This window comes from Mobula hypostoma, chromosome 14 (genome assembly GCF_963921235.1).
Source record: "Mobula hypostoma chromosome 14, sMobHyp1.1, whole genome shotgun sequence".
NCBI lineage: Eukaryota > Metazoa > Chordata > Chondrichthyes > Myliobatiformes > Myliobatidae > Mobula > Mobula hypostoma.
This window is the reverse complement of record NC_086110.1, coordinates 79,684,025-79,696,282: the sequence shown is the minus strand read 5'-3', so window position 1 is coordinate 79,696,282 and position 12,258 is coordinate 79,684,025. Positions and strand designations below refer to the sequence as shown.

At 44.9% G+C, this 12,258-nt stretch overlaps 1 protein-coding gene across 1 annotated transcript in view; it reads right to left on the bottom strand.

Annotated features, from left to right (window-relative positions):
• The window catches only part of LOC134356376 (vacuolar protein sorting-associated protein 4A), a 107,415-nt gene that overhangs the window by 93,078 nt on the left and 2,079 nt on the right, over positions 1-12,258 (bottom strand). Inside the window, exon 2 of the mRNA XM_063067298.1 lies at positions 5,184-5,295. Within this exon, the coding sequence (XP_062923368.1) occupies positions 5,184-5,295 (112 nt within the window). The remainder of the gene's footprint in view (positions 1-5,183; positions 5,296-12,258) is intronic.

The window sequence follows — 12,258 nt, the reverse complement described above, 5'->3', positions numbered from 1 at the left end:
GGTGTTGGAACCACTTCTTTTTATGCCGTATATCAATGGTTTAGATGATGGAATAGATGGCTTTGATGCAAAGTTTGCAGATGATACAAAGATTGGTGGAGGGGCAGGTAATGTTGAGGACACAAGACATAGACAGGTTAGGAGAATGGGCAAGAAAGTGGGAAATGAATTACAATGCTGGAAAATGCATGGTCATGCAGATGTGCAGACTATTTCCTAAATGGGGAGAAAATCCAAAAATCCGAGACGCAAAGGGACTTGGGAGTCCTTGTATATATTACCCTAAAGGTTAACTTGCAGGTCGAGTAGGTGGTGAGGAAGGGAAATGCAATGTGAGCATTCATTTCAAGAGGTCTGGAACACAAGAGCAGGGACGTGATGCTGAGGCTTTATGAGGCACTGGTGAGGTCTCACCTTGAGTAACGTGAACAGTTCTGGGCACCTCAACAAAGAAAAGATGTGCTGGCATTAGAGAGGGTTCAGAGGAAGTACACAAGGATGATTCCAGGAATGAAAGGGTTATCATACAAGGAACATTTGATAGCTCTAGGTCTGTTCTTCTGACATTTAGAAGGATGAGGGGGATCTGATTGCAACCTTTCCAATGTTGAAAGGCCTAGACAGAGTAGATGTGGAAAGGATGTTTCCCAAGGTGGGGGAGTCTTGGACAAGAGGGCACAGCCTCAGGATAGGGGGTGTCTACTTAAAACAGAGATACGGAGAAATTTCTTTAGCCAGAGGGTGATGAATTTGTGGAATTTATTACCACAGGCAGCTGTGGAGGCCAGGTCGTTGGGTGTATTTAAAGCAGAGCTTGATCAGTTCTTGATTGGACACAGTATCAAAGGTTATGCGGAGAAGGCTGGGAAGTGGGGCTGAGGAAGGGAAAAAATTATCAGCCACAACCGAATGGCAGAGCAGACTCTATGGTCCAAATGGCCTGATTTCTGCTCCTATGTCTTATCCTCTTATATAACTACCTTCTATATTTATAGTGCTTTTTTATTATTGTGTACTTTAGCTTATTGTGTTTCCTTGTGCTGTATTGGATGCAGAGTAACAATTACTTCATTCTCCTTAACACATGTATACTGGAGCTAGCATTAAACAATCATAGGTGCTCCTTACAGGTCACTCGTCCCTCAGCCTCTGTTATTCCAGGATTCTCCCTCAAGAGAATATATCCTCTCATATCCATCCCATCCTGACCTATGTCTGTTTCAATTGAGAACATTCTTCCTCTTTTAAATTCCAACAGATAAAATACCAGTCTATTCACTCATTCTTCATAGAACAACTAATCCATTCCAGCTCTCGTGTCTGTCCACATCAGCGAAGGTCAAAAGACAAAAGCAGCAAATAATTAAGATGGCAAATGGGATACTAGCTTATACTACAAGAGGATTTCACTACAAGTGTATGGAGCCCTGATGAGATTATATCTGCATGTTCGTGCACAGTTCAGACTTCACAAGAGGTACAGTGAAGAGGTTGTAGGGACAGACGTTAAGAGCTAAAGACAGGAGCAAAAAGATGCAACCAATATCCTGACCTACATACATTTCAATGTAAGTAGTATCGTAGCAAAGGCAGATGAGCTCAGGGCATGGATCAGCACCAGGAATTATGATATTGTAGCCATTAGTGAGACTTGGTTGCAGGAGTGGCAGAACGGGCAGCAAAATATTCTAGAGTTCTGTTGTTTTGGACATGACAGAATGGGAGGGATTAAGGAAGATTGGGTGGTGTTACTACTCAGAGAAAATGTCATGGCAGTACTCAGTCAAGATAGACTGGAGAACTCATCTAATGAGGCATTATGGCTGGAACTGAGAAATAATAAAGGTTATGAGTACATTAATGGGGCTATATTACTGACAACCAAACAGCCCAAGGGATTTAGAGGAACAAATTTGCAGAGATTGCAAACTGTTGCAAGAAACAAAAGGTTGGGATAGTAGATGATTTTAACTTCGCACATGTTGACGGTAAGAGGACTAGATGGGATAGAGTTTGTCAAGTGTGTTCAGGGAAGTTTCCTTAGTCAGTACATAGAAGCCCCAACGAGAGACTGCGCAATACTTGATCTGCTATTAGGGAATGAGACAGGACAGGTGAAAGACGTTCACATAGGGGAACTCTTTGTATCTAGTGATCACAATGCCATTAGTTTCAAAGTAAATATGCAAAAAGATAGATCTGGTCTGCGGTTGAGATTCTAAATTTTGAAGGTATCAGAAAGGATCTGGTAAATGCATCTCCCCCATTTCACGCACATCTGCTCTCACTCCATCCTCCCCCCACCCCAGTAGGAATAGGGTTCCCCTGGTCCTCACCTACCACCCCACCAGCCTCCGGGTCCAACATATTATTCTCCGTAACTTCCACCACCTCCAACTGGATCCCACCACTAAGCACATCCTTCCCTCCCCCCCCTCTGCTTTCCGCAGGGATCGCTCCCTACGCAACTCCCTTGTCCATTCGTCCCCCCCACATCCCTCCCCACTGATCTCCCTCCTGGCACTTATCCTTGTAAGTAGAACACGTGCTACACATGCCCTTACACTTCCTCCCTTACCACCATTCAGGGCCCCAAACAGTCCTTCCAGGTGAGGCGATACTTCACCTGTGAGTCCACTGGGGTGATATACTGTGTCCGGTGCTCCCGATGTGGCCTTCTATATATTGGCAAGACCCGACGCAGACTGGGAGACCGCTTTGCTGAACACCTACGCTCTGTCCGCCAGAGAAAGTAGGATCTCCCAGTGGCCACTCATTTTAATTCCACATCCCATTCCCATTCTGACATGTCTATCCACGGCCTCCTCTACTGTAAAGATGAAGCCACACTCAGGTTGGAGGAACAACACCTTATATTCCGCCTGGGTAGCCTCCAACCTGATGGCATGAACATCGACTTCTCTAACTTCTGCTAATGCCTCACCTCTCCCTCGTACCCCATCTGTATTTATTTTTATACACACATTCTTTCTCTCACTCTCCTTTTTCTCCCTCTGACTATACCCCTTGCCCATCCTCTGGGTTCCCCCCCCCCCGCTTGTCTTTCTCCCCGGACCTCCTGTCCCATGATCCTCTCGTATCCCCTTTGCCAATCACCTGTCCAGCTCTTGGCTCCATCCCTCCCCCTCCTGTCTTCTCCTATCATTTTGTATCTCCCCCTCCCACTTTCAAATCTCTTACTCACTCTTCCTTCAGTTAGTCCTGACGAAGGGTCGCGGCCTGAAACGTCGACTGTACCTCTTCCTAGAGATGCGCCCTGGCACTCTGCATTCACCAGCAACTTTGATGTGTGTTGGTAAATGTGGATTGGGTCAAGCAATTTTCTTGCAAGCTTCCTTGGTAAATGCAAGGAAACAATTAAGAAAGAAATCCGGGGGGGGGGGAGCGGCTAAAGGAAGGCATGAAGTTGCCTCAGCAGACAAGGTAAAGGAGAACCCCAAGGAATTCTATAGATATGTTAAGAATAAAACAATCGCAAGGGCCAAAATTGGTCCACTGGAAGATCAGAATGGTAATCTATGTGTGGAGACAAGATGAGGGAGAGCTTAAATAAATATTTTATATTTGAATTTACTCAGGAGACTGACAAAGTCTATGGAAGTGAGGCAAAGCGACAACAACTTGCTCAGTTCTGGTCGCCTCACTACAGGAAGGATGTGAAAACCATAGAAAGGGTGCAGAGGAGATTTACAAGGATGTTGCCTGGATTGGGGAGCACACCTTATGAAGACAGGTTGAGTGAGCTCAACCTTTTCTCCTTACAGCGACAGCGGATGAGAGGTGACCTGATAGAGTTGTACAAGATGATGAGAGGCATTGATCGTGTGGATAGTCATAGGCTTTTTCCCAGGACTGAAATGGCTGCCACAAGAGGGCACAGGGTTAAGGTGCTTGGGAGTAGGTACAGAGATGTCAGGGGTAAGTTTTTTTTTACACAGAGAGTGGTGAGTGAGTGGAACGGGCTGCCAGCAATGGTGATGGAGGTGGATACAATAAGGCCTTTTAAAGAGACTTTTGGATAGGTACATGCAGTTTAGTAAAATAGAGGCCTATGGGTAACCCTAGTAATTTCTAAGGTAGGGACATGTTCCACACAACTTTGTGGGTTGAAAGGCCTGTATTGTTCTGCAGGTTTTCTATGTTTCTAACTACATGGACCCTATACATATTGTAGAGGACGAGGTGTTTGCTATCCTGAGGCAAATTAGGGTGGATTAATCCCCAAGGCCTGACAAGGTGTTACCTGAGACCCTACGGTAAGCAAGTGCATAAATTGCTGGGCCCCTAGCAGGGACATTTAAGTCATCCTATAGCGACAAGTGAGGGGATTGGAGGTTATCCAATATTGTTCCGCTGTTCAAGAAAGGCTCTAAAAATAAACCAGGAAATTATAGGCCAATGAGCCTGACATCAATAGTGGGGAAGTTACTGGAAAGTATAATGGGACTGAATGGACTGATTAGAGATAGTCGCATAGCTTCATGCATGGCAAGTCATGTCTAAAGAGTTCTACGAGGAAGTTACCAGGAAAGTGGACAAAGGCAAGTCAGTGGACATTGTCTACAAGGACTTTAGTAAGGCAGTTATCTTGTTCTCATTTGACAAGGAGGTCCAACATGGGAGGCTGGTTAAGAAGGTTCACTAGGTTGATCACTGAAGGAAAAGGGAGAAGGTTGGCTGGGTTGATCAACGAAGGAAAAGGGAGAAGGTTGGCTGGGTTGATCACTGAAGGAGAGGGGAAAAGGTTCACTAGGTCAATCAATGAAGGAAAGGGGATACAGTTCAATAGGTTGCTCACAAGGAAAGGAGAGAAGGTACACTGGGTCAGCCACTGGAGAAAGGGGAGAATTCTGAGTTGATCACTGAAAGAGAAAACATTCACTGGGTCGATCACTGAAGGAAAGAGAAGGTTCAGTGGGTCAATCACTAGCGGAAACAGGAGAAGGTTCATTGGGTCATCTAGTGGAGGAAGGGTTGAGCCCCTTGTTTAGTTTCAGAATAAAGAGTTTCCCATTTCAAGCTTAGATAAGGAATTTCTTTGACGATCAAGAAAGACCAAGATCAGACTGGTCGCAACCTTAACAAATGGTGGAGTAGGTTCACCCAACTGTTATGTTCTTACACCATCACTAGACTGTCTTGATAGATGCTGTAGAACTCACATTTAATGGCATGCAAGAAGTATTCTACTGCATGTTGATACAGTCTCAATGCCTCGTCATAATTCTTAGCTTTGTCTTCTTCTGTGGCTTTAGTTACAAGGTCAATTGCTTTCTGAAACAGTTAAAAACAAGAAAAGTGAATGTCTAAAAAGTGACAAAATCACACTATCAACTTTAAACATGCTTTATATACACAGACTATATGCATCATTGGAATAAATATCCTTAAAACACCAATGGGTACTTTTTCTCCAGAACAAGTAGATTGAACCTATATACTTGCTAGATGAATTAAATGAAGGTAGGTCATAAAGTCTTACACAAGTCTTCATGTAAGAGGATTCAGAGAAGGTTCTAGCAAAATCACCATTAGTAAAGAGAAGGCAGTTTATGCCTTTATCAGCTTAAAAAGGAGGCAGTTTATACCTTAGTAAAGAGAGGGTAGACTCTTAGCAGGCTTAAAGGTAGATTAGAAAAGAAAGAGATTGCAGGAACTCTGGCTGAAATTTTTAAATCTGTCAACCACAAAGTGGGGACAGATATCAAAGATGGAAAACATAGCCATCTTCACAAGAAGGGCAGCAATGAAAAGCCTAGTCACTACAGACCTGTGAGCCTAACATCGGTAGCAAGTTGGTTATTGCAGAAAACTGAGGGAAAGTATTAATGATGACTTGGAAAGGATCAGAACAGCACAAGAGTGATCAGAAATATACCATGGCTTTGTCAAGCAAGAGACAGAGGGTGATGGGAGAGGGTTGCTTTTCCCAATTGGATGCCTGTGACATGTGGTGCCCCAGAAGGGTTGCTGCTGATATCCTTATTGGTTGTAATATATGTGAAAGATTTAGATGTCGATGTGGGAAGTATAAGCAGATTCATGAATGGAACAAAGATTAGCGGAATTGTTGTTAGTGTGGAAGGTAGTGTTTATCAATGTGCTGGTGTAATGGGCCAGGAAACTTGAACCCAGACAAATGTGAGGTGATGCATTTTGGAAGCACTAATGAAGCTAGGACATGCACAATAAATGATAAAGACTTGGGGAGTATTAGAAACAGAGGGACTTTGGCATAAATAGTCCAAAGATTCTTAACAGCAAGTTTTGAGAAAGCTATAAAGAATAACAGCCTTCATTAGTTAGGGTATTAAATACAAGAGCAGGGAAGTTTTTCTCCAACTCCACAAAGCATTGGTCAGAGGGAGGAGATGCTAAAAACGAAGTGTATAGGTTTAAGATAACAGTTAAAGAGATTTAAAAAGGGACATAAGCAGCTTTTTCATGCAAAGATTGGGGCATATTTTCAGTGAGCTACCAGAAATAATGGTTGAGATAGGCACATCAGAAATGTTTAAAAGCCATCTAGAAAAGACCATAAGACACAGAAGCAGAATTAGGCCATTCAGCCCATCGAGTCTACTCCACCATTCCATCATGGCTGATCCCAGATTCCATTCAACCACATACATATTGCTTCTTGGCGTATTCTTTGATGTCCTGACCGATCAGGAAACTTATCAACTTCCACCTTAAATATACCCACGCACTTGGCCTCCACCGTAGTCTGTGGCAGAGCATTCACTACTCTCTGGCTAAAAAAAATTCCTCCTTGCCTCTGTTCTAAAAGGTCACTCCTCAATTTTGAGGCTGTGCCCTCTAGTTCTGGATGCCCCCACCACAGGAAACATCCTCTCCACATCCACCTTATCTAGTCCTTTCAACATTCAGTAGGTTTCAATGAGATCCAGCCACCCCACTATATTCTTCTAAATTCCAGTATGTACAGGCCCAAAGCTGCCAAACACTCCTTACAGGTTAACCCCTTCATTGCCAGAATCATCCTCGTGAACCTCCTCTGGACTCTCTCCGATGACAACACATCCTTTCTGAGATATAGGGCCCAAAGCTACTGACAATACTCCAAGTGCCACCTGACTAGTGTCTTATATAGACCAGTGAGTCTTACTTCAGTGGTTCGTAGGTTGATGAAGAAGATCCGAGAGGCAGGATTTATGAACATTTCTTTTTGCCCATTCTTCCAATTTGTCTAAGTCCTGCTGCAATCACATTGCTTCCCCAGCTCTAGCTACCCCTCCACCTATCTTCATATTGTCCACAAACTTTGCAACCAAGGCATCATTATGTACATGTACAGAAGAGGTTTATGTGAGCAGGTGTGACTAGGTTACTGGAAAACAGTCAGTATGGTTGTGTTGGGCCAAAGGACCTGCTTCCACTCTGTAAGAGACTGTGACCACAGCTGGAGTACTGGTCGCCCCACTATCGGAAGAGTGTTGGACAGGGTGCAGAGCAGATTCACCAGGATGTTGTAAGTGGTGAAAGGGAGACTTGTGAGGATGGAACTAAGGAGATTAAGAGAGGGTATGACTGAAGTATATAACGTTATGAGGTGCAGAGAGAGTAGAAAGCAATGAACTTTTATCAGTGTGAACAGTTTAGCAGTAGAAGATTCTAACTGGCTAGCTTCAAGGGAAGACCATAGGAATTGTTTGCTTCGCTGTCCAAATCCCAAGATTACTGGCGATTCACTGGTTTTCGACCTTGTTGTTTCTCATTTCTCCGTTATACCGGATCTATGTCGATGTGTTTGTGATGAATCCTTCGGTAGAGAACCACGCTTCAGAAATTCTTGTCCTCATTCAGTGTTTTGAGCCAGCCAACCAGATCACGACATCTAATCAATATTCATTTGGACCCTGGAAGAGTATACAAGCTGGCATTCTGAGGAAACAACACCCTCAAATGTGCACTGATGATGGCTTCTCAATTCAGACAAAACATCTGCAAACATTTTGTCAAACTTGGCGATCAACCAAACTTCCAAGTATTGACATGGAAGTTTCCTAGGCATGGAAAGCTATTGGTCAAGTGCTGACCTCTGGTCAGTGGTCAGCATGGATAGGGAGAGATGAGGGGCACGTTTGTGCACTCAACGTCAGTGGTTGGTGAGCCAAAATCTGACAATGCATCAGGACTTGTTGGAGAGCACAATCACAACTAAAACAACAAGAACAAGACTTCAGCCCTTAAGTCTGATCTTCAGTTTGTAAACTTTCTTCATCATGCGTAAGATTGCAGGGAGAAAGCTGTTATGCATTTTGACGAAGGTCCTTGCACGTGGCAAAGTGTAGTTCAAACATAACAAAGACCAACATTATTGGCAGGTTGGCAATATTCAACAAGATTATGGAAAGGAGCTAACAAAATGGAGCACACAAAACAATTCAAATCAGAATTTTAGAAAATGTCTAAAACAGTGCAAAAGAGTGCTTAGCACTCATCTCTTGGCCATCGGCTTGTGCGGAAGAGTACTGAACAGCAAGCAAACAGAGATCTCCAACCACAGTGGTTATAATGGGAGATGTGTGGGCACGTGGCCAAGTGATTAAGGTATTGGACTAGCTACCTGAAGGTCGTGAGTTCGAGCCCCAGCCGAGGGAACGTGTTGTGTCCTTGAGCAAGGCACTTAATCACACATTGCTCTGCGACGACACAGGTACCAAGCTGTATGGGTCCTAATACCCTTCCCTTGGACAACATTGGTGTCGTGGAGAGGGGAGACTTGCAGCATGGGCAACTGCTGGGCTTCCATACAACCTTGCCCAGGCCTGTGCCCTGGAGAGTGAAGACTTTCCAGGTGCATATCCATGGTCTCGCAAGACTAACGGATGCCATTTAATCGCAAACAACAGAAATTCTGCAGATGCTGGAAATTCAAGCAACACACATAAAAGTTGCTGGTGAACGCAGCAGGCCAGGCAGCATCTCTAGGAAGAGGTGCAGTCGACGTTTCAGGCCGAGACCCTTCGTCAGGACTAACTGATGGAGGGATGGAGCCAAGAGCTGGACAGGTGATTGGCAAAAGGGATACGAGAGGATCATGGGACAAGAGGTCCGGGAAGACAGACAAGGGGGGGGGGCGGGACCCAGAGGATGGGCAAGGGGTATATTCAGAGGGGCAGAGGGAGAAAAAGGAGAGTGAGAGAAAGAAAGTGTGTATAAAAGTAAGTAACAGATGGGGTACGAGGGGGAGGTGGGGCATGAGCTATCTCACAGCTATCTGGACTATTCCTCTTCTCAGCCTGTCTCTTGCAAAAACGCCATCCCCTTCTCACAATTCCTCCGTCTCAGCCGCATCTGCTCTCAGGATGAGGCTTTTCATTCTAGGACGAGGGAGATGTCTTCCTTTTTTAAAGGAAGGGGCTTCCCTTCCTCCACTATCAACTCTGCTCTTAAACGCATCTCCCTCATTTCACGTACATTTGCTCTCACTCCATCCTCCCGCCACCCCACTAGGAATAGGGTTCCCCTGGTCCTCACCTACCACCCCACCAGCCTCCGGGTCCAACATATTATTCTCCGTAACTTCCGCCACCTCCAACAGGATCCCACCACTAAGCACATCTTTCCCTCCCCCCCCCGCTTTCCGCAGGGATCGCTCCCTACGCAACTCCCTTGTCCATTCGTCCCCCCCATCCCTCCCCACTGATCTCCCTCCTGGCACTTATCGTGTAAGCGGAACAAGTGCTACTCATGCCCTTACACTTCCTCCCTTACCACCATTCAGGGCCCCAAACAGTCCTTCCAGGTGAGGCAACACTTCACCTGTCAGTCGGCTGGGGTGATATACTGCGTCTGGTGCTCCCGATGTGGCCTTTTATATATTGGGGAGACCCGACGCAGACTGGGAGACTGCTTTGCTGAACACCTACGCTCTGTCCGCCAGAGAAAGCAGGATCTCCCAGTGGCCACACATTTTAATTCCACATCCCATTCCCATTCTGACATGTCTATCCACGGCCTCCTCTACTGTAAAGATGAAGCCACACTCAGGTTGGAGGAACAACACCTTATATTCCGTCTGGGTAGCCTCCAACCTGATGGCATGAACATCGACTTCTCTAACTTCCGCTTATGCCCCACCTCCCCCCTCGTACCCCATCTGTTACTTATTTTTATACACACATTCTTTCTCTCACTCTCCTTTTTCTCCCTCTGTCCCTCTGAATATTCCCCTTGCCCATCCTCTGGGTCCCCCCCCGCCCATCGTCTTTCTTCCCATGATCCTCTCGTATCCCTTTTGCCTGTCCAGCTCTTAGAAACATAGAAACATAGAAAATAGGTGCAGGAGTAGGCCATTCGGCCCTTCGAGCCTGCACCGCCATTTATTATGATCATGGCTGATCATCCAACTCAGAACCCAGCCTTCCCTCCATACCCCCTGACCCCTGTAGCCACAAGGGCCATATCTAACTTCCTTTTAAACATAGCTAATGAACTGGCCTCAACAGTTTGCTGTGGCAGAGAATTCCACAGATTCACCACTCTCTGTGTGAAGAAGTTTTTCCTAATCTCGGTCCTAAAAGGCTTCCCCTCTATCCTCAAACTGTGACCCCTCGTTCTAGACCTCCCCAACATCGGGAACAATCTTCCCGCATCTAGCCTGTCCAATCCCTTTAGGATCTTATACGTTTCAATCAGATCCCCCCTCAATCTTCTAAATTCCAACGAGTACAAGCCCAGTTCATCCAGTCTTTCTTCATATGAAAGACCTGCCATCCCAGGAATCAATCACTCTTGGCTCCATCCCTCCCCCTCCTGTCTTCTCCTATCATTTTGGATCTCCCCCTCCCCCTCCAACTTTCAAATCCCTTACTCACTCTTCCTTCAGTTAGTCCTGACGAAGGGTCTCGGCCTGAAACGTTCACTGCACCTCTTCCTAGAGATGCTGCCTGGCCTGCTGCGTTCACCAGCAACTTTTATGTGTGTTGGATGCCATTTAATAATGGGAGACCTAACTACCCAACCATACTCTGAAATGGAGAGAACTTTTTTCACAAATACATTTCTGGCAAGTTTTTGTGAAACACTAGTAGAAATTTAGTATCATCAAGTCATCAGCACAAAAAAGGGCCATAATGTGCATATTAACACCTATCTTTTTTATCAGGTAAACTAATCCCATTGGTCCCTATCTTACCTACTATGCCTTGCCTGTAAGTGTCCAGAGGCCTCAAAAACATGTTTGTATCCACAGGCAATGAGTTCCAGATATCAATGACTATGTAAAAAAACTTTCCCCAGATACCCATTAAAACCCTTACCCTTCACTGTAAAACAATTGCCCTCTTAGTTTTGATCTCCCGTCCATGGGAAACAGATTGTGTTTATCTACCCTTTCAATGCCTCCTTCAATTTAGGAAAAAAAAATCAAGCCCAGTCTATACCTGAAGTTCTCCAATTCAGGAGATATCCCAATGAATCTCCATGGCACTCTCTCTAGCACAATCACACCCTTCAATCAGAACCGACAAACACATAGTGCTCTGAGTGCAGCATAACCAATGAGTCATAGAGAAGTACAGCACAGAAACAGGCCTTTTGGCCCATCGGCTCCATGCCAAACCATTTAAACTGCCTACTCCCATTATCCCACACAGGGAGCATAGCCCTCCATGTCCCTACTATTCACATACCTGTCCAAACTTCTCTTAAACGTTGAAATTGAGCTCGAATGAATCACTTGTGTGGGCATCCTATTCCACACTCTCACAACCCCCTGAGTGAAGAAGTTTCCTCTCATGCCTCCTTAAACTTCTCACCTTTCACCCTTAAGCCATGACCTCTGGTTGTTGTCCCACCGCAACAGTGCTTTCCAAAGTTTGCATACCATGACCAAGCATGCTATTATGCCTTCTTCATGACAGAGTTTACCTATCTTGTTACTGTTAGAAAACTATGAACTTGGACCTCAAGTACATCTGTTTATCCATTTCCATAAATTGAAGGATCTTTACACACTGAGAAATTATACTGTGGAAATAAGGACAGCAGAGAAGCTGAATCAATGTTTTGTGCTTGACTTTACAGACAGCAAAGGAAACCTCCTGGTGTCCGACTTAATAAGGAACTCTAAGAAAATAGCACTGGATTAAAAATAAGTGAGTCATAATCAGTTCATTTATAGCACAAACATTGGTGACAATGCTGATAGTGTCAAAGATAGACTTTAACTTAAGGGTGATATTGATGAGTTGGTGAAATGGCACATAA